Source organism: Rhinopithecus roxellana, chromosome 6 (genome assembly GCF_007565055.1).
Source record: "Rhinopithecus roxellana isolate Shanxi Qingling chromosome 6, ASM756505v1, whole genome shotgun sequence".
NCBI lineage: Eukaryota > Metazoa > Chordata > Mammalia > Primates > Cercopithecidae > Rhinopithecus > Rhinopithecus roxellana.
The window spans coordinates 132,033,046-132,056,252 of record NC_044554.1 but is presented as its reverse complement, the minus strand read 5'-3'; the positions used below and the strand labels follow the sequence as shown (position 1 = coordinate 132,056,252).

Sequence of the window (23,207 nt, the reverse complement as noted above, 5' to 3'; positions counted from 1 at the left end):
TGTTTCTCATTCCCTTTTTATTTGCGTTTTGAATAAAAAGGAATATATTTTCATGTTTACTATAATTTTTTCTTTCTATAAATTGACTTTCCTAAATTTCCTGTACTTTCAAAAATTAAATCGAACTTTTAATTTTGAGATCATTGTAGTTCACATGCAGTTGAAAGAAATAATACAGACATCCCTTGTACCTTTTACTCTGTTTCCTCCAATAGTAACATCTTGCAAAACTGTAGTGTAATCTCATAACCAAGATACCCACATTGATAGAGTCAAGAATGTAGTTTTCCTAATTTTTGCCCACTTTCCTATTGTGGTAATCATCTCTATTATGATTGGTTTGAATATTTTCTTTGAAAATTAAGAAAATCATTTCATAATATACATTTTTCTTTCAGAAATAAACAGAAAAATAACAATCATCATCTTTGGCCATTTTAATTGACATCACAATAAAAAGTAGAAGAAAATACTAAAAATATAATTTTGTATTTCCTTTGCTGAGTCTTGATGTTCTAGGCAAACCATGGCACACGTTTACCTATGTAACAAACCTGCACATCCTGTATCCCAGAACTTAAAAAAAAAAACAGTTATAGATCATATCATGTCAAAAACCAAAAACAAATAGAATTTATATAAATGGCATTGTAACAATCTTAACATCACTTTAGAATAAATAACAGATATTCAAAAAATGAAAGTAACAAATTTTCTTAAGGAAAATAATATTACCTACATAAGAACTTGATTTCACTGTATCAAGTTTATAAGATTCAGAGTGAAAACTATAATTTGCATTAAGATATAAAATAGCCTGATCTAAATATTCCAATACTTAAAATCTTTTGATATTATTATTAAAAGACACTATTAAATAGTTTAAAAATGACAATTTTGAGACTAAGAAACAACTCAGTATCTAAATAACAAAATGTCTAGACAAAGATTTTCAGTTAGGAAATTTAGAAACTGTTTAATATAAGATGTCCTCAATGTACAATACCCTTGTAAGTAGAATGGTGTTAAGGTATTCATTTCAAAAGCCAATCAAATTCATAGATGGACTTCAGGCTAATCTGTAAGCAACTATGACATATATGGAAGATCTCTCTTACTCTCTTATATTTTTCCTTAGAGACATCAAGTCATAGAATATTAAAGGTGAAAGAGTCCTAAGATATCTTATTTAAATCCCCATTGTATGTATGAAAATTCCACTAGATTGATAAAAATATGAAATCAATTTCTTCACCAAACTTTTAAAACTGCTTAGTGACTTAAAAATAAAACAACTCCCCAAACTGTCTTCCAAACTAAAATGATTTAAAACTACTTTGTTAAAGCAAAATAAAAAAAAGCAACTTCATAGTGGAGAAAGGTGACAAATACTACCTTGACTGATCGACCAAGGCTGACATCACTAGTAATGTATAGTATGTATACCGACATTATGTTCCCCTGCTCTGATGCACAGAGAAGCGACATCACTTATGATCTATGGTAGCCTTCCCATTAAGGCACAAACTCAATCTAATGATGAGAAAATATTAAGCAAACCCAAATTGTGGGACATTCTACAAAATAACTGAAGAGTACTCTTCAAAAGTGTCAAGATCATGAAAGGTAAGGAAAAAGTAAAGAATTGCCACAGACTGGAAGAGATTGAGGAGACATAGTGACAAAATGAAACAGGAGATCCTGGATTGAATCTTGGTCCAGAAAAAGAACACTAATGGCAAAACTGGTAAAATACAATAAATTCTACAGTTTATTTAACAGTATTATATTAAGATTAATTTCTTAGGTTTGAGAATTGTTCTGTGCTTATATAATATGTTAACCTAAAGAGAAGTTGGGTAAAGGGTATATCAGAACACTCCATACTATCTTTACAACTTTTTAAATCTAAAGTTATCTCAACAACAAAAATAAAACCAGACAAACATCTAATTTTTGTTAGATGATTTAGAAGTAAGTACATTTGATTTCAAGTACTATAAAGTTACCTGCCAAAATAATGTGCAGAGGCAATCAGAGTTATGGAAACCGGGGTTTCAGTATTTCTATGATATGGAAAGCTCATTACAGACTCCACGCTACAAATGAGTATTTACTGACAGCTAGTAGAATCATACAGTCATTCAGTAACACTGAGTGATGTCTAACACATGAAATTCATTGTCATGTTTTTAAACTCATGCAGTTTGAGAACCACTAGAAAATTATTCAACTGTAATATGGTAAAAATGTAATATAATCCGTTTTTATTTCTTCAACTGTAGTTTCTTTGGGAGGTAGATGTCCTTATTAATACTGACATTTTATCTCAGTACATTTAATCAGGGGTTTCAAAACAATGTCTACTATGTAGGGAAAAAGAGGTACTTAAGAAATTTCTCCATAGAAGCATTATTTGATCTAGGGCGGACTGAATTAAGAATAAAATGTCAAAACAAAGTAAAAATGTTTGGCAATCAACACCTTTTTTTTTTTTTTTGGTAACCCATTGACAGACTTTATTGTATTGATCAAATAATGCTCTCATTTTAGAAGAGTTTGGGACATATTTAGTCCTTTGACTCATGTTAGACATTTTGTTTTTTTAAGATGATACTAACTCTTGAAGTCACTTCTATTCTAGAATCCTTCCTTTCTTCCTCCCTCAAAAATTTATTGAACAATGGTTGTGTGCCAGATACTAAGCAAGGTGTTGCAGAAAAATATGAATGAGATGTTTTATTGCCTAGAGGATCTCATGCTCCAGTGTGGTAGAGAGGCATGCAAATAATCACAGTGCAATGAAGAAAGTATATAATAAAGTGCATCAGGTATACATGGAGGTGATAAAGATAACTGAACCATGACAATATATAAGGACAGTATTTTTACGATTACTATGCTACAGAGTTCAGTTATGATATCAAAATAACATACACTTCCTCGTGCCCAAAGGTGAGTATTGTGAATCTTTAAAACAAATACTTCTCAATGTAACTTATACTGCTCTTTTAACGTAAACTCAACATCAAGGACTATATGCTTTGGAAATAAACTTAAGTGTAAAAAGTGAATTTCTAAAACTTTACTACCAAGTGAACAGATTAAGTTGCCTCAAATATCCTTATTTCAAATGGAATGTTATTTTCCCCAGAGTGAACCCATTAATCTTCACAGTTTTATCGGAATTTAATAGCTCATTAGACATCTAAGTAACACATCTCCTATGGCACATTAATTTTTCATGGATTAAAAAGAAGTTGAATTTGCTTCAAGAAAAATTTAAAATACGATTTTAGAAAATTTCACACAAAAAATTCCTCAGTAGTGGCACTTTATTATCAGTGTCAAAAATAACGTCCCTATTTTCACTATTTCTACATCTTGGATTTACTGGTTATGTCTTAGCTACTTTGCTTCTATTAAAGAATGATTAAATGTTTAAACTCTTTTGAACTGTTACCATAATGAAAACCACCACTGGTATGTACTTAAATGATTCACAAAACAGGCCACTTGGCAAGTATCAAATTACTTATAAAGTTTGTCTGAAAATGCATTCATTTAGACAATGGTTTCAATTACCTATTAGCTACTCTGTAAGTATAAAGTATTTCCCAATATTTCATAATATAGGCTATAAAATATAAGGACAAAATTATTTTATACAATAAAATTTTAAAATATCTTACTTGAAAACAGATCTCCAGCATGCTATATAAGCCATCTATTCATTCCTCCCTGATTGAACATCAACTAGCTAGCTATGTGTCAGGCACTGTGCTAATTGCTAAAAAAAAAAAAAAAATTGTATATGACAGACACATCCCTGCCTTATGGAGTTTACAATCTGACTAAAACAATTGATCACTCAAGTAACTGTATCATTGCAATTATGACACATTCAATGAAAGAAAAACATACTTCTATGTGACTATTAGTAGAAGGATCTAAAAATTTCAGCAAGGTCCCCTACTCTCCAAAAAATGATTAATACGTTGAGACATGAAGGATAAGAGTTGGTCAAGCAAACAATGGAGGGAAGAATATTCTAAGTAAAGGGAACAGTAGGAAGGGTAAGTCAGCCAAAGCCCAGTGAGAAAGAGCAAAGTAGTGGAAAATAACACAGAAAGTTTGGGAATTCTGCTTTTCTGGTTCTAGCACTACACAGTGCTCATGACTGGTTACTTCTGACATACTTCGTATTTGTTCTGTTTCTTCTATGCAATTGTGTAGTGGAGGAAATTTCGGCTTTGTTGTCAGTGACTGGCAAACCTAGATTCTAATCCTAACTGTGATACCTACACTACCCAAAAATACTTTGAAGAAATCACTTAAACTTTTAGAACCTCGTTTTCTTATCTATAAAATGGCAATAACTACTTTTGATGATTAAAATTATTAGATAAAATAAAATGTGAGGAGCTTAGCACAAATCCTGGCCCACAGAAAGCACAATAAAGTCTATTCTTTCCTCTTTCTAGGCTTAACTTTACGACAGGTTTTAATGATTAATGACATACTGCTGTAGTGAAGATAGGTACCTACAGATAGATAGTAAGGATCCTCTTCAAAAACTGTTTTTTTTTTTTTTTTTTTTTTTTTTTTTTAGCTAAATAACCATCATTACGTTATTAAATAGAAGCCAATTCTACCTATGTCTCTAATTTCTTGATCTTGCAATTTCAACTGTTTGTATTACAATATAATTGTATTATTCATAGACAACAAGAATAAATAAATAAATTGGGTGAATGATTACATTTAAAGACATTTGTTCCTAAGTAGTAATTAGGAAAAGGCTATTAATTAAGTAATTCCTCCAAGTCACACCATGGGCATTTGATTAGCAATTTTAACTGAAGTTCTTCCCAGAGTTACTCCATAGTCTGCAAGGTGTTGTCATTGTAGAGAATGTAAACTAATGCTCTTTCCCTCTGAATAAAGCAATGTTAGCATGATAGTCCAACTGATATGAAAACAATATTGGGAATCTAGGAAGGACCAATATAGGTCTAGGTAGGACCATTATTTAGAAGGCTAAATAATGATTTGGTACAGAAATTACACAAATATAGTTTATTAAATTGACTTAAGGCCTTTTTAGGCATATAGTTGCTTAAAAAAAAGCAGGCCATATTCTTACAAATACAAAGCATTTTTATCTTTGTAACTTTGATTTTTAGAAATACTGACTACTGAAATTGGAAGAGAAATTTAAAGTAATTTAATTCACCTTCTTGTTATATATGGAAATGTGCAGACACGCACATACTCAAGTGGATGTGATTTTTAATTGAGGAACTCTGTATACATAATATCAGTATTCCTTAATATAAATACAATAGTAATTATTTAGTAAATAGTCCAAGTTATAGCAATGAAGTTTCACTGCAATGTAAATTCCATATAAATAACCCGGTTAAATCCATTAGTTTCTTGCAAATGTGTTGTCTATCATTATCATGGTAGACCCTCTTGGAGACATGAACTGACTCTGGATAAGACATGTATGGAAGCCTACAGGGGAGCTTCTGGGAAAGTATTCCTTATTCTTAAAACACACACACACACACACACACACACACACACACACACACACACGACAGGGACCACTTCCATAGGCTTGCCTCTATGTATTATAATGTGAGGACACAATACTTGGAGACCGTGTAGCCATCTTGTGGCCATGGGAGTAAGTCTAAGGTTAAAAGTCAACACACTGTGAATCCTATAACTACCCAATTTTCTCAATTTTGAATATACAGGGTATGAAATATTAAAGTAGGTGGGTTTTCTGTTAAAGAATCCTTACCAATGACAATATTGGCCTCTTAAATTTCTTCTAGTTCTATGAGTTTTTCCCTTATCTTTAATGCTGTCCTTAGAACTCTACTATCCTTTGATAAAAGTTAACAGGAGATGACTCTAAATGGTCACAATTGCCAACTACTTTATGATGACTTTCTCATTTATATCTTCAGCCCTCACATCTATACCATGCTTTAAACTCATATATCCAATTGCTACTTGTCTCCACTAAACTTTTCAATTAGGACCTCAAACATACCATGTACAAAGCCAAATTCTTGATTCCCATCCCTCGACTTCCCCTATCCACACTAAAAAAGCCTTATACCTCTCTTGGTCTGTAACACTCACTTGTTCAAACACAAACTCTAGGGGTCATTCCTTAATTCCTCTCTTTCTCTCATACTTTATAGCCAACTCTTATTGTCTTTATCACCCAAGGTATCTAAAATCTGTTTAGTGCTTTCTATCTCCACTGTTACCATCTTAGTTCAAGCTATCAAGTTTCTTGCCTGTGGATTAATCCAATCCTGATCAGTCTCCTTGTTTTGGTTTTATAATTGTATACCTATTCTTTATATAGGAGGCAGTAATCTTTGTAAGATACACATTACATCACAATCCACCCATGCTTCAAACTCCCTAGTAGCTTTCTATTTCGGGTAAAATTCAAACTACTGCCATGACCTAGAAAGCACATCAGCAGACCCTTCTCACCTTTCTGGCCTCATTGGACTTCTCCAATCTGCTCACAAGTTCAGTTTCTTCACCTGGCTCCAAACATGCTGCTCTTCCCTCTGATTCCTGAACAAAGTGCACTAGATGTTTCCTCTGACTTTGATTCTGTATGGCTCATTTTTCTTGTCATGCAGGTTCAGTGAATGAAGAGTTCTTTGACCTTATGTCCAAAATCTGCCCTTCCTTTATCACTCAGATTGTTTTCATAACATTTATTACAATAAAATGATCATCTACTTGGTTATTTACAGACTGTCTGTCTTCCTTTACTAGAATGCATGCTCCACGACAGCAGATTTTCTGTTTTTCTTACTACAATATCCTTAGAAGTTAGTCTTATTCCTATCATATTGTAGCTTTTCAATGAATAGTTCTTATAAAAAGTTCTTGGACATATGAATGAATTCCCTACTATATAGAAGCATGGGATTCAAGTAAATAATAATTTCGACTTTTGAGTACTTCCTAAATAGATACAAAATACATAATGAATATATTATTAAAGGCTTGTATTTATATTCATTATTTATAATCCTCACAAAAGCCAGGCAAGATAAATACTATTGTTCCTATGTCCCACTGAGGAAACTGAAGATTGGTGACACTCAGGAACTGCCCTTGGTCACATATCCAAAAATATTAGAGGAGCTAGGATTCCAAACTCAGCTCTGACTACAAGAAGTATTCTCTTTTCAATATACCATATGTACAGTTAGAATGGCTCATGATAAATTTTAAAAGCTTCACATACTTTTCCAAAATAATTCAATTTTTGCTCAATGGATACTGACCAGATTATTATTCAGTTATTTTAAAAGGTCCTAAGTCTATCTTGCAGTACTGATCAAAAGCAATTTTCAAATCCCGAACAGCTTGACAGATCTGCTACCTGAAGATTATTTACGAAAATTTTGGTAAACATATTAACTCTCCTTCTAGTTTTTCAACTATTCTGAAAATATTTAGGATTTATTGTGGTATACTTCTTAAATCTCATGAGGATACAGAAATAGAAGAGGAAAAAGGTATATTGGGAAAATGTTACAAGGATCAGCTTCTGAGGAACATAAAATTCTGTCATTACCTTGGAATGACTGTTCTTATGTCTTAAAATACACTCATATAGTAGCTTTCTCAATTCTTTAACAGCTACTTACAAAATAAGTTATTTCCAAGCAAGAAAAAAGTGGCCTTTATTTGTAAGAAGAAGAATCACAAGCCTCTACAGAGCCAGGTCCATGCAGGACTCGTGGGGCTCTTAGGAACATTAATAGCTCAAACCCAAGAGTCTTAAAGGAAAATCTCAAAATACTATTAAATTGACTACAAAACTCTGACACAACGCTACAGTTAAAAACAACAACAACAAACTATGAAGTTATAAATTTATTTATTTTGAGACAGGGTCTTGCTGTTGCCCAGGCTGGAGGGCAGTGGTGTGATCATGGCTCACTGCAGCCTCCTCAACCTCCTGGGCTCAAATGGTGCTCTGGCCTAGGTGTGCACCACCACAACCAGCTAATTAGTTTTTATTTTTTGTAGAGATGGTGGTCTCACTATGTTGCCTAGGCTGGTCTCAAACTCTTGGCCTCAAGCGATCCTCCCACCTCGAGTTCCCAAAGTGTTGGGATTACAGGCGAGAAACACTGTGCCTGGCCTGAAGTTATAAATTTAAGTATATAAAAATGAGAAAATACATAGAAGTTAATGACTTCATAGTGACACTATGTGGCAACCACGTTGTTCAATAAAAATACTTTAAATGTTTAGTAAGTGCTATTTCTCATAATATAGATGTTCAACAATTACTAAAAAATTTAAATTTATATTTCTTCATTGCATTATGACAGGTTTTCTGTCTAAGATTTTATTTTGCTTTTCTTATTTTTAAAATTATTGATGTATCTTTTATTGTAAACAGAAAACCCATTAAGATAGTGTAGTTCTTTTAATTTTCTTTTAAAGTAGAAAATAAACTGTACTTGAATGTTTGTACATTTCAAACTTTCAGGATTGTTTGAAGCCTTATTAACATAATTTCAAAAGACTGATTAAACCAGGAATACAAGTGAACCACAGTAGACATGTGAGACTTTGATACCAGTTTGAACTCTTAGAATCTAAGCAGCCTGAATCATTGTTAGAAGACTCAGCACAGAAATGATATATCCCATAATTAATTTGTGTTACATGTTCCACACACACCACATATAGCACAATAAATATCTAAAAATATGCTGATTTCTAGAAAGCTGTATAGAAAACTTCGTAATATTCTGTTTTCTAGAAAAAACAGAGGATTCTAATATACAAATAAATCTCTATGCATTATTTAAAGTAAGCTTTAAAAATTTAATGATGCAAATTAAAGAATGAGAAGAAATAAAAATTCCCACTTCCTTCCTCTTTCCTTTCCTTCTTTCTTCTTTTATTCATTCAGTAGTTATGTCGTGAATTCTTATGATGTGCCATATGTTCAGGACAGGGAGGAGAACAGAGGTGATCTCCATTCTCAAGAAAATTACACACTTGAAAGGCAAACCTGCGTTCAATTTATGCCTCCATTCTTCTTTATAGCCAGCAAACACAGAAACCTTCATGTTTCTTTAGCATATCAAATTATTTTATTATAAAATGTTTCCTGCACAACAGTAACCATAACTATAACCAGTAACAATAACCATAAGCATTCTAACGCTTATGGTAGCTCTCTTGGATGTTCTTTCCCCATCCCATTCTCCTCCCTTCCTTCGTAAGAGACGTGACCAATATAATGAATTGAATATTAATCACTCCCTGGCATATTGTTGTACCTCAACATTTCATATGAATGTATAATGCTATGTAAATCTTCCATGACTTGCAATGTATTTTCGACATTACATGTATATATTTATCCATGTTATATTTAATATAACATGTTTTTCATATCAAAAGCTAGCCTCACACACCAGAAACATTCAAATTAAAGTAACAATAAATATATCACTATTATTTAATCTTATTTTAGAGATGTTAGCCAACACAAGCAGAAAAGAGAAAGATATGAAGTATAAAAATTGTAAAAGAAGAGGTGAAACTATCCTTACCTGCTGTATACTTAGAAATATCAAAAACAAGCAATTGAAACACTATTATAAACAAGATAATTCAGTGAGAATCTCTATTCACACATGTGGAAAATCATCAGGAGATAACAAAAAATAAAACTACAGATTATTCAAGACAACTTTTAAATTCTGTATCAGTATTCTTTTATTTATCTCCCTAAATTTCAAGACTGATTAAAAGGAATACTGTCCACCAAGTGTAGTTCTAGGAAGAGCAAATTGATATATTAAGTAAGTAATTTGCATTCAAAAGATAAATCAGATGCCAAGGTAAGTTGCAATAGACTGTCAACAGATTTCTAGACTATTTTTCTTTAAAGGGCCGTAAGATGTGAGAGCTAGAAGGTATCTTATTTAAAAATCATTTGATCTATTTTATTTTTTTAGTTTGTAGATAGAAAAGCCATTCCCAGAATACATAATGAACTTCCCCAGAGTCCCATAGCCAATTGGTAGAGTTAGAATTGGAATTTATGTCTTCTAAGTTGCAGTCAGGAATAGACTGCCATGGTGAGTCAGTACTGACCACAATGAGTCAATATGACTTTAGATCAAATGATGGCAAATCAAGCATGTTAAAAAGAATTTTGTGTGTGTGCATCCCATGAATACATCTTTTTAAAACAATTGTCATGACCTTACCTAAAACATCTACATGAGCACAGCAGAAAATGCACAGGCTTTGGGGTCAGACAAATCTATTTTGAATCCTGCTTTGGCACTTACTATTGGTTTGACTCTGTGAAAGGCACATGACCCCTCAGTCTCAGTTTTCTTACCTGTAAAATGAAAACAAAACAAAACAAAACAAAAAACCCTATTTCAAATAACGACTTCGGGTTTAAATAAACAAAAATGATTAGGTATGCAAATTATGCTAGTAAAATGTTTATAACACAGTAAAAGTACATATTCAAAACAATGTTAGCTATAGTTATTATAAAGTTTAAAATATATTTCCAAAAATTGCGGTTCAAAGTTGAGCTCAGATGCACAGTTGATGAAAGTGCTTTTTCTTCTAACTAGAATTAAAATAAACATTTTGCTTCCTTTTCTAAAAGTTGTTGTATTTTAAGAATTAAACTTATATAAATGTTTATATTTGTTTTTTAACCTACAAATGTATATCTATTATGTGTCAGGTTCGGTTCTGGGAAATGGGGTAATAGTGGTGAACAATAGCATATCATCCTCATGGCCTTAAATTTCAACAGAAAGAGTCAGGCAACACACTGTTAACAGATAAGTAATTTCATATTTTGATACAGTGAAAGAAACAGGGTAAAGGGACAGAAAGTATGTGAGCACATGTTCTCTTAGGCAAGGTAGTCAAGGAAGCCCCTCTACAAAAGAGCTGACATTTGAGCAGAGACCTGAATGATTTGAAGGAAACAGTCATGTACTGATCTGTGAGAAGAGAATGTACAGGCACAGGGAACAAGGGCAAGAGCCCTAAAATAGAAATGAGCACAGCATGTATTAGCAGAGGAAAGGACAGGAAATCTAGCATAAGATGAAAAATTATGTTGACTACATAGCCCATAATGGTTATTTGATTTGCAGTGAGAAGCCACTGGAGGGTTTAAGAATTTAAATAATATGATTTGCTTTTGGGTTTTAAGCTTAATCTGGTTGTAGTATAGAGAAAGATAGGTAGAAATTAGGAAAGAATACAAATACAGAGATAAGCAAGCAGTCTATTGCAAACAGATCAGGAATGATGGTAACCTGGAGTACTGTAACATAGTCAGAATGGAAAGAAGTATGATATGCTTTGGAATTAAACAAAAGAAAGTAATTAGGAATGATTACTCTGCTTCTCGTTCTCAAAAATGATGAGACTGAGGTGGGAAAGACTGTGGGAGAAGTAAATTGTGATGGGAATAGAGAAGAATCAAGAAACCAATTAATTCTATTTTGGTAACATTAAGTTTGAGCCAATCTTTAGTTATCTAGTGGGAATGTCAGGCAAACATTCGAAAATATGAATTTAGATCTCGGAAGAAGAGTTTGTGGATGGTATTACACATTTAAAAGTCCCCCAAATACAGGTAAAACTGCATGCAATCACTCAGGGACATACAAATAGAGAAGGGCCACAATGACCAAGCCTTAGTAATACAACTTGAGCACAAATGGAGAATTCAGCTAAGAAAACTGAGAAGGGTCTGCCAGTTACAAAGAAAATTAGAAGTCATGAAACCAAGAAAAGAAAATGTTTCAAGAAAGAGGGAATGGTCGACATTGTTAAATGACATTGAGAGGTCAAGTAAGATTCAGACAGAGGCATAACTATTGGGTCTGACAAGAAAGAGATTGTAAGTGACATTAACAAGAGTCATTGTAGTGGAGTAATGGGGATCAAAGACTGTTCAAAATAGCTAAAATAGGGAATGAGAGATGCTATTTTGCACTTCATCTTTCCTCCTTAATTTCAGGAACACGGATAATAACTGGAGCTGTAGCAGCCATCTTCGAATCATAATGGAAAGACCAAAAGAATCATGGTAAAAATCACTCCTGATGGCCTTGAGCTGCTATCTCTGGACTTCTTAAGTGTTATATTTTATATGTCCTATATTTAACCGAACCTTTCTTGCAGCATAAAAATATATCCTGTACACCCAAACAACACATATGGCTCTCTATCCTAGTTTCTCAGCTTTCAGTTTGAATAAAAAATAGGCAGAGTGTGGCAGCTTATGCCTGTGATCCCAGCACTTTGGGAAGCCGAGGTGGGCAGATCCCTTGAGCTCAAGGAGTTCGAGACCAGCCTGGGCAACATTGCGAAACCCAGTCTCTACTAAAAAATACAATATTAGCCAGGTGTCATGGCATACGCCTGTATTCCCAGCTACTCAGAAGGCTGAGGAGGGAGAATTGCTTGAGCCCAGGAAGTTGAGGCTGCAGTGAGCTGTGATCGCACCACTGGACTCCAGCCTGAGTATCAGAGTGAGACTCTGTCTCTAAATAAATACATAAGTAAATAAAAACCAAAAAAGCTGCGTCGTTGATTTGCACAAAAGTGAGTCAATTGCATTTATTGTAAACAGAACATGCTTCATCATCTTATTTTATATTTACGTGTCCTAGTTATGCTGGAAATGACCATGTGGAGCTAAATGTATGTATGAAAGGAAAATCTCAAACATAGTAGAGTTCTCTAAATGCTTCTGTAAAAATGTACATATATGTTGCCCTATACCCCCAACCATAGATAGATACTCAAATTCAAATATCTCAATTTCAATTTAGTGTCCTGAGAATTATCTCTACATGACTGTAATCAGGGGGTATATAATATTTTGTAGTCTTTCACGTATTTCTTAAAACATTTCCAATTCTGGTGAAAAGGAGAGACATGGAGGTGAGGAAATGGAGGTCCTGAGTCTAGACAACTATTTACAAATTTTGCCATAGTCCAGAAATGGGGCAACAGCTGGAGAAGGGATGAGGACAAGGTTAGAGTCTCTGAAGAATAGAATCTGTTAAAACATTTGTTTGTCAAAGAAAATATTGAAGAAGAAATTCCTCTTGAAGGAACAAAAATATTTCCCATCTGATATTCCTGTGGCATTAGTCTCTAAAGTCTTAAATCATACTAAAATTATTTCAAAATATAATTTTGTAATTTGTAAGTATATATGAATATATTTGTAATTATGTAAATATATGTGAAATAGTCTATTGAAGGAAATCTGAACCTTTCACTGTAAAGCACTAGAAACTGTCAAAAACCAGAATATCTTGACCATAGATTTTCCAATAAAACATTTAAATATAATAATGTAATTTAATTAATAATAGTTTGTGATAAATTTAGGCTCAACATACTCAAGAGTTATCTGCCACTGCTTTTAAAAAAACTAATGAGAATATAACTTATGCTTTTACATTTTCCTCAGTTTGCTTTCTGATGATAATCCAACAAGTATAACATATGGTAATGTCTAATGTATATGATAGAAGTAAAAGAGCAAAACATTAAAAGGTTTAGGCATCTATGATGTTAATTTGCTGTTTTAATAAAATAAGACCATAACAATATTCCATATATCTATAATGCATGTTACTTTTCAAGTTCATTAGTATATTTCCTTGTGGTACAAAAAAAAGCACAGTTATTTGATCAGAGAAGTAGTTCTTTAAATAGTTTGATTAAGTATATTAATATAATTTAAAAATAAAGTTGCTATTGAAGTGCTGCTTTAGGGCAATGGTAGTGTTAAAACTGGAAAAAAATGCTTTCATAATTATAAAAAGTGAATCAGCACTTTTATATTATAAGAATTTGGAAATGCTCAATTTTTTCTGCTTATAGTGAAGTAACTGCCTAATGAATTTGGAGATTTGCTCATTTTCAGTCTATATAAGTTTCAGCAACAATGACTTTTTAAAAAAGGTGAATTTTTCAGATATGAAGGATATATGCACAATCTAGGAAGAACTGTTTTTCCTCCTAGAGCCTCACTGAAATGGCCAATGGAATTTTAAAAAATAAGAGAGAAAAAGAGCAAGTGAGGACATACATGTTTAATAGTACTGAAATGAAGGAAAAACTTCTACCACATTTTAAAAATATCAAGAATATTTTGCTGGGACCTTTCAAACCAGATGAATTCCCCTGGCACCTGCACCCCTCTGCTGAGGATTTAATTTTTTTAAAATCATTTTTATAATTGTGGTATAAAATAAGACATAAAAATTACCATCTTAAGCATTTTAAGTATACAGTTCAGTGGTGTTATTTATATTGTTGTGAAGCCATCACCATCATTCATCTCCATAACTCTATCTTGTAAAACTAAAATTCTGTTCCCATTTGTACCATACAAAATACCCTATCCTCTCCTTTCCCTACCCCCTAGCAACCATTACTCTACTCCCTGTCTCTATGATTTTTTACTACTCTTACTACCTCATATAAGTGGAATCACAGTCTCTTTGTCTTTTTGTGACTTCTTGTGGTTTATTTTACTTAGCATAATGTTCTTAAGGTTCATTTATGTTGTAGTACATCTCAGATTTTCCTTCCTTTTTTCTCCCACGTCACCACAAACATTTATCATTTGTGTTACGAACATTCAAAATCCTCTCTTCTAACTTTTTAAGGATATACACTAAATTACTGTTAACCATATTCAACCTACAGTGCTATAAAACATTAGGAACATTAGTAAATATAATTATATATTATTATATAAATATCATATTACATTTAATTATATTTTATATAGTATTATAAATTATAGTGCTACAATAAACATGGGGTACAGGTACATAGTTCATAAATTACAATGCTGCAATAAGCATGGGGGTGCAGGTATCTCTGCAATAAACATGGGGTATAGGTACATAATTTATAATTATATATTATAGTGCTGCAATAAACATGGGGGTGCATGTATCTCTTCAATATACTAATTTCTTTTCCTTTAGATAAACACCCAGTAGTGTGATTGCTGGGTTATAAGTTAGTTCTACTTTTAGTTTTTTGAGAAACGTCCATACTGTTTTCCATAATGGCTGCATGAATTTACATTACCATCAACAGTATACAAGATTTCCCTTTCCTCTGCATCCTTGCTACCATTTGCTATTTTTTGTCTTTTGATTATGGCCATTATAACTGGGATGAGAAATATCATCATGGTTTGATTTGCAATTCTCTGATGATTAGTGATGTTGAGCATTTTTTCACATACTTATTGACTGTTTGTATGTCTTCTTTTGAGAAATTTCTACTCAGATCCTTTTTAAAATCGGACTATTTGGGTTTTTTTTTTTTTGCTGTTTAGTTGTTTGAGTTCCAGGTATGTTCTATAGAGCACTTATTGGGTGAATACTTTGCAATTACTTTTTTTCTCCCATTTTATAGGTTGTTTCTTTATTCTGTTGATTGTTTCCTTTGCTGTACAGAAGCTTTTTAGTTTGATATAGTCCCATTTGTCAATTTTTGGTTTTGGTACCTGTTTTAAGAGTACCTTGGGTTTTTCTTCCAGTTTTCATGTCACTTGTCTAGATACATTTTCTACACCATAAACATCAAAAGGATAAAAGTTATGACCGGCAAGAATACTAGAGTATTCCCCTGTACAATTAGTGGGTGTTACACTTACAAGATGCTTAGTAGGTATTTGTTAAATAATGGTAAAAAGAAAAGCTAGAAAAACATACACCAATATGCAAATAGCAGTAATCTCTGGAAGGTAGGTCATGAGTTTTATTTTCTTTATCTTTTCTTTATTTTTCTGCTTTTTCCAAATAATCTATAATAAACATGCATTATTTCCATAATGAAAACAAAATAGTACAGTCAAAAATGTATTATTTCTTAAAGTGACCTGTCACTTAATTCCTTATTAAATAAATCATAGATAAGGAACAATATTAAAAAAATTGGCTGGGCATGGTGGCTCATGTCTATAATCTTAGCACTTTTGGGGCAGAGGCGGGAGAATCACTTGACCCCAGGGGCTTGAGACCAGCCTGGACAACATAATGAGACCTAGTCTCTACAAAAAACAAAAATAAATTAATGTTTCATGGTTATTTACAGAAAACATTTAGGCTAATTGAGGTTTATATATTTTATTTACAAATTATTACAGCATATTATCTTCAAAAAATTATTTAGGCACACATTTTAGTACTATAAACCATAGTTCAATATAATTTTGTTTTTACATTGTTGAAAAAGCCAATTATCAAGCCAAATTCAAGAAATATAGATTCCCAAAGCAAGGCAGATATTTCTGACAAAACTAAAATGCTTTATATTCCTGATTTCTAAGTGATGCAAATCAAATAGATAACTTTTTCCTATTCTATACAAATATTTCACTGTACAAGATATAAGCAGTAATAAATTATAGGGCTACAATTTCTGTGTGGGAAGAAAATTCTAGATTTTTTTTAACTGATAGCTTGTATGATATTAGCCAATTAACCCTTAAGTCATTAAAGGAGTGTTATCAATGTATACTTAGAATAACAATTTGTTTCTGAAAACTTACAGTAGAAAACTGTAATCCGGTCACATAGGAACTATTTCATTTATATTTTATTGCATCTTAGGAGTTTTGTGAAAATCTTGGATAGTTAACAAGTGACTAAAGCAAACTTTTACCATCATTTATTCCCCTATCAAACCTAACAGGATCTTCTTTATACTAAGGTTTATGATGATGATAGGTTAAACTTGTCACAAGGATTTTTAATACTGCTTTTCTACTTTAATATATGGAAGACACATTTTCAAGAAGGAAAACGCTGATGTTATCTTGGTTATAAGCTTGCTGCTGAAATGATTTAGATACTTTTCTTTTCTACACGATATCAGAATAAAGCACTTCTTTTCAAGCAATGAATTATAGCTGATACTTCAAACTTATTCTGTTTGCATTTCCTAGTCCAAGAAGATGATAAAACATAAATATTTATTCTATATAAACAGAACAGGCACAAGATGCAGATAAAAATGATCCATTATGGAGCAGTGAATAATTGCTATGTGTATCACTATAAGAACAGAAAAGGGCATCAAGTATTTCTACCAGCTTTAAATTTGAAGATACTCAAGTTTACTGAGAAAATAAAAAATCTGTAATTTTATATGTTGGGATAATATGTGTTTGTGGTTCATAATTTTTCATTGATAATAAATTTAACATTTTTGTCTACATTTTGGAGAAAGCTCAATAAAACTATTTGTTTTTACTGAGAAGCATATGCAGCAGCAAAACTAAAAACAACAAAAACCCCTAAGAAATTTTAAAAATCCCAATCTAAAAATAAGCAGTGAAGCTATTTGCTTATTTAATTTTCTGATTTCTAGATCTTCAAAGTATGGCCATTTGAAATTTTCTAGGTAAATACTTTTGGTAATTTGAGTAAGATATGCTAGTATTTTTCTCTCACAAAAGCAGTATTTATTTTCAATTGTGACAGATGAGACAGTAAGAAAAAGGCAGTATCAAGCAGGAATAAAAAACACCTGTTATCAATAATAAAGTCATATAAGTATGAAAAACTTACAGCTGTTAGACATAAGTTCAGACTAGGTTTAAAAAGTGAAACACAAAAATACCAATAATCAGGTAGAAATTTACATACTGTCACTGATGCAACATGAATCTATTAATAATTTCAAGGAATGAAATCTGTATATAAGATAAAAGTTCCCTGTGGGAAACATCTGCCAAATTATACTCTTGATGCAACTTAGGCTATGATATAACGCAATGCCAGGAACATTTTAAAGTAATTTATTTTATATCAAAACAATGAAAAAATGTTTTTACTTTTTCTGCATATAACAAACAATAAACCCAACTAGCATAATCATACTATAAGATATATATACTTTTTGGGAATTGTGTAGGCACTGTAAGAGATTTAATCACAAAATGAGCACCGGATTCTGTACTATACAGGGGAAAGACCATTAGACTTGGAGACAGAAAGTCAAAGTCCTTATCTGGGCCTGCCCCTACTTATTACATATCTACAGACAATTCATTTACAATCCTTCTGAACTCTGGATTTCTTAATTACAGAGATAACCTTGAGGGAAACAAGATCTAAAAGAATTTGGCCAGTTGATCTAAATTTAAATTATACAATCTCAACTATGCTAAATGAATGAGAAATACAAGTAAAATTTAAGGTGTAACTGGATTGATATTTTCCTAAAACAACCTTGGACAATCAATTCATTCCCTGATGAGGAAATGTAAACTCAGGAGGGTTAAGGAATTTTCCCAGAGTGACACAGCTAAGTGGAGAAGTAGATATTCAAATCCAGGTCTCTCTTACCTTCATGTTCCTCAGAACATATTTTACTTAATTTCAATTTTATGGAAACAGACATGAAAAAGGAAGTTACCTAAAACATACAAATGTAACAAACAGGAAACAGTATTGTTTTTTGACATTTACATGAAGAAACTGATCATATATCAAAGACGCTTCCCAGGAATTAAACATTTCTCAGTGTCAGTAAGTACTTGGGAACAATTTCAGATAATGCCAGCATTTGCATTCTACTGCCATTCTACTGGCATAAACCTCTTTATTTTATCATAAATAGTATAGAAATTTCAATCCTATTATTTGACCATGTTTAAAATTCTATTATTTCAACTTATTTGCTTGAAATGGTAGTCTCTTTAAATATTTCTGTATAGTATATTCTTGCAATTATGGATTATATTATTTCTTTGTATAAGAAAAACAAGAAATTTATAAATCCATAGCTCATTATTGCTGAACAATGAAAGATCTCATCACAAAAGCCTGAAAAAACCCTACACAAAATTAGCAGTATAGGCAAAATATTACTTTCTCCTATACTGTATATATTTGCTTCTATAACTGCATTCACATACCTAGATACTTAGCAAAAAACATATAGACTTACATATCAGTCATAATGTACTATAACGGCCAGTGCACACTAGTCTAAACAAAATGTAGATTTACTAAGTTGTGAACAACATTTGTTTTAAAGGTGAAATTGAATAGGTAGAATAAAATAGGGTATATTGCACATAGTAAGGATAAAAAAAGTTTTATTTCAGTGTGGGGGTGTATGCATGTGTATATATGGTAGGGTTGTATAATGGGCTAAGTAGGGCTGTGTGTATGGGTATGTGCAGAGTTGTTTGTAGAGATGTATGTACAGGGGTGTGCAGGTGTTTGAGAAGGTTTATGTATAAAAGTATGTGCAGTCATGTATAGAAATGTATATAGAGCTGTATGTAGGGATGTGTACAGAATGGTGTGTAGCAACGTGTAAGACGTTACAGGGTAGCTTATATTTCTTACTGTGAGTTCTAGTTGTGAGTTCTCTGGAACTCATATTTCTTACTGTGTAACTTATATTTCTTACTGTGAGTTCTTACTGTGAGTTCTCTGGAAGTTACTGCTCCAACCAACCAGCCTGTTAGACTGGGTCATTCTCACTATTCTAACAAGAATCTTGAGGTTAACGTCATTATTATATGGACTTGCTGATCACAATGATATATTAGCATATTATTAGGAATAGTACACTAAGTCATACCCTATGGAAAATTTTACTCAATTTTCATCAATTCTATAAACAATTTACCTTAAGTTTTACTTTGTACCTCAGACAGTACCAAAAGTTATCTGTTATATTTTCTAGTTTTTGTAATTTATTTTTCACTTATTTCAGAAACCAAGGTAAATGACTGACACACAATACACACTTGACTTCCCTTTTAAACCTCCAGTACTTTAGGGTTACTGTGAAATAGATACATTCTTCATTTAAATATAATAACACTTGGTAAAATCCTTAAATTTGATTTCAAACCAAAGGCCGATGATTTCTGTTTGTCTTTAATTTCTCACAATATAAAATTCATCAAAGTGTGACAATTAGTTAACTCCATTAGGCTAACTTGATTATATTCCTACATAGGTCAATATGTAAAGTTATTTAAATTGAGAACAGAGCTTGTAAAATTAATCTTCTTATATAATGCAAATGACACTAAGTAATGTATTAAACACTCCCCAAATAGCAGAAGAAACAGGTGAGAATACATTAAAATAAATACAGTGATTTTGGATGGTGAAAGACAGATGAATGCCTAATTTTTAGAAACACCAACCAAAATTATTTAAACATTTTCTCTCAATTTTTTTAATAAATCTGTAAATTTTAAAACAAATTATAAATAACTCACTTCTATGCTAATAGCAAATTTTGTGTTAAATTACTCAAAATTGCTTTCTACTGTCAATTTCAGTGAAACTAGAACATATTTTTAAAAATTTTCTGCTGTAAAACAAAAATTTTCATATGTATATAAATATTGTGAATATGAAAACAACAATAATATCATTTGCAGACCTCCTTGCTCCCTGAGATTTTTATAATATCTCCATGGTCTTAGCTTGTATTCGATATTTTAAAACTCATTCAGGGAAAAAAAGAAAATATTTGTTTCAGAAACATCATCTTCCCCAAGCTACCAACATAGGAAAAAAATGTAACAACCATCTATTGGTATTCAGATAGGCTACTTGAGTTCCAAAGTAACACAATGAAACAAATGACAGTGAAGCAAATGACACTGAAGTTGAGTATAAAATAACAGAAGTCTTCAAATTGTAAAAACAAGGAAAATACAATTAAAAACACATTATTCCCACTCTTTATGTTAAGACTTTGAGTACTTGTCCCTCATGATCTCTTTTCTAAAAACTTTAAAGAACTTGCACAAATGATATGCAAGTGAGATAAATTTTAGAAATTAAAATATTTGTTAAGTATATGATTTATATCATGTTATTGTTTTACTTTATTCTGCCAAATAGTTCCTTGTTTAGTTTAATTATCACAATTGATGCTGTTAACACAAGTGAATCTACTGTTTACTTCTTAATTTAATAGTATGCTCATTGTGGATAGGGCACAAAACTGGCTTTGCTTGAAAATAATTTTTAATGTTTACTATGTAATAATAAGGGATAAAGTGGGTAAAAGTTGGTAACGCCAGTGTTTATCAACTGCTTTTTTTTTTTTTTCATTATCACCTTCTAAGGAGTCTCTTTAGAAATATTTTTCCGGCCAGGCGCTGTGGCTCATGCCTGTAATCCCAGCAATTTGGGAGGCCGAGGCGGGCAGATCACGAGGTCAGTAGATCGAGATCATCCTGGCTAACATGGTGAAACCCCGCCTCTATTAAAAAATACAAAAAATTAGCCGGGCATGGTGGAGAGCGCCTGTAGTCCCAATTACTCGGGAAGCTGAGGCAGGAGAATGGCATGAATCTGGGAGGCAGAGCTTGCAGTGAGCTGAGATCGTACCACTGCACTCCAGCCTGGGCGACAGAGCAAAGACTCCATCTCAGAAAAAAAAAAAAAAGAAAAAAGAAATATTTTTTCCTGTCTCCTCATGAAATTTTAATGTCACAGATATACTGCTGATCTGTTTATGTTTATATGCATAGCTGTACTTTCTACATGGAAAGAGCTGGGTATAACGGTTAACTTTTTTATTTAATACAAGATTAAGAATGATTCAACAGGGCCGGACGCAGTGGTTCACGCCTGTAATCCCAGCACTTTGGGAGGCTGAGGTGGGCAGATCACCTGAGGTCAGGAGTTCAAGACCAGCCTGGACAACATGGCAAAACCCCATCTCTACTAAAAATACAAAAATTAGCTGGGTGTGGTGGCAGGTACATGTAATCCCAGCTACTCGGGAGGCTGAGGCAGGAGAATCGCTTGAACCTGGGTACAGGGAGCCGAGATTGCGCCATTGCACTCTAGCCTGGGCAACAAGAGCAAACTCCATCTCAAAACAAAACAAAACAAAATAAAACAAAATAAAACAAAAAAACAATTTTTAAGTTAAAATGTAAAAGTGATTAATGTTTAACTTTAGACCTATATTTGCTAAGTAACTTTAAATATGATTTATATAAATTGCTATACATCAAATTTCCTATACACATTATCAATTGACATAAACATAATAATAAAGTTAAATCAAGTTTTAAAAAAATCATTCAAAACTATTAAAACTGTAGTTCCAGCTAAAGTAAATGAAAAAAATTAAATAAATGTCTTAAAAATCATTCTTGGTGAACTTTGACTTTTGAAACTTTTGGTTGGTGAGAGAGTAACTCTTAACTAGGGAAATGTGCAGAGTTGTCAGACACAAAAGCACTTAAGATCAAGCATAAGAAGTATCCACATGTCGGCCAATTGGCAGGCACTGGCCACCTCTTCTAAAGTAACTTTAAGATCAAGCAATTGATCAAAAGTCCTCCCCTCACAGCCATCTGTCATGTTTTGTGGCAGTAATTTTGTATATATTTTCTGTATTTTCCATGAACTCAATGTCAGTAATGCTTGTGTGATACCCAAGGAAGCCTGAGAGATTAAATATGAAGAATAAAATTTTCTTGGGAGCATTTAGCTGTGGAGAGTCACCAACCACTTTAATTTTGCATTTTTGCTCCCATAAGAACCAATGTTTGCCCTCACTGAAAATGCATAGCGTATGTCTTATAGTATTAAGGTCCTAACAAAATGTTAGTAGTGGTTATTTCTTGAATTTTTTTTATCTTTACATATTAACTGTTCTCCAAGCTTCCTATAATAAGCATGTGCTAGTTCATAATTTTTTAAAAGTAATTAAAATAATTATGACCATGTTGACCATAGACATCATAATTAGACCACAAATGTTTGGTCTTAATATCTAACTAAATATCTAGACAAGTCTTTTTGAAACTACAGCATTTCTTGGTCTCATATATCTAACCTTATGTTTATAATAACATTTGTTTATTCACTTTTTTCTTTACCCTACATAACCAAAACATTTGTAGTGTACAAAGTGAAACACACATGATTAAGAATTATAAATGCATTTCTGAAAATTTTGATACTTTCTAGGATGTTAGAATAGAATATGGCAAAAGACATGCTCATCTCCACTTTTTTTAAGATAAAAAGTAATAACTATGCAAAAAACTTAAACATAAAAAAGGAAAATGTAAT

The 23,207-nt window shown here is 32.3% G+C and overlaps 1 protein-coding gene across 6 annotated transcripts in view; it reads right to left on the bottom strand.

The window, feature by feature from the left end:
* Positions 1-23,207, bottom strand: part of PHF14 (PHD finger protein 14) — a 196,197-nt gene that overhangs the window by 9,835 nt on the left and 163,155 nt on the right. For 2 of the 6 annotated variants that reach the window (XM_030932733.1, XM_030932732.1), the window contains one exon: positions 10,386-10,438. The exons of the other annotated variants lie outside the window; for them this stretch is intronic. In XM_030932733.1, coding sequence (XP_030788593.1) covers positions 10,386-10,438 — 53 coding nt within the window. The remainder of the gene's footprint in view (positions 1-10,385; positions 10,439-23,207) is intronic. 6 annotated transcript variants of the gene reach the window in all.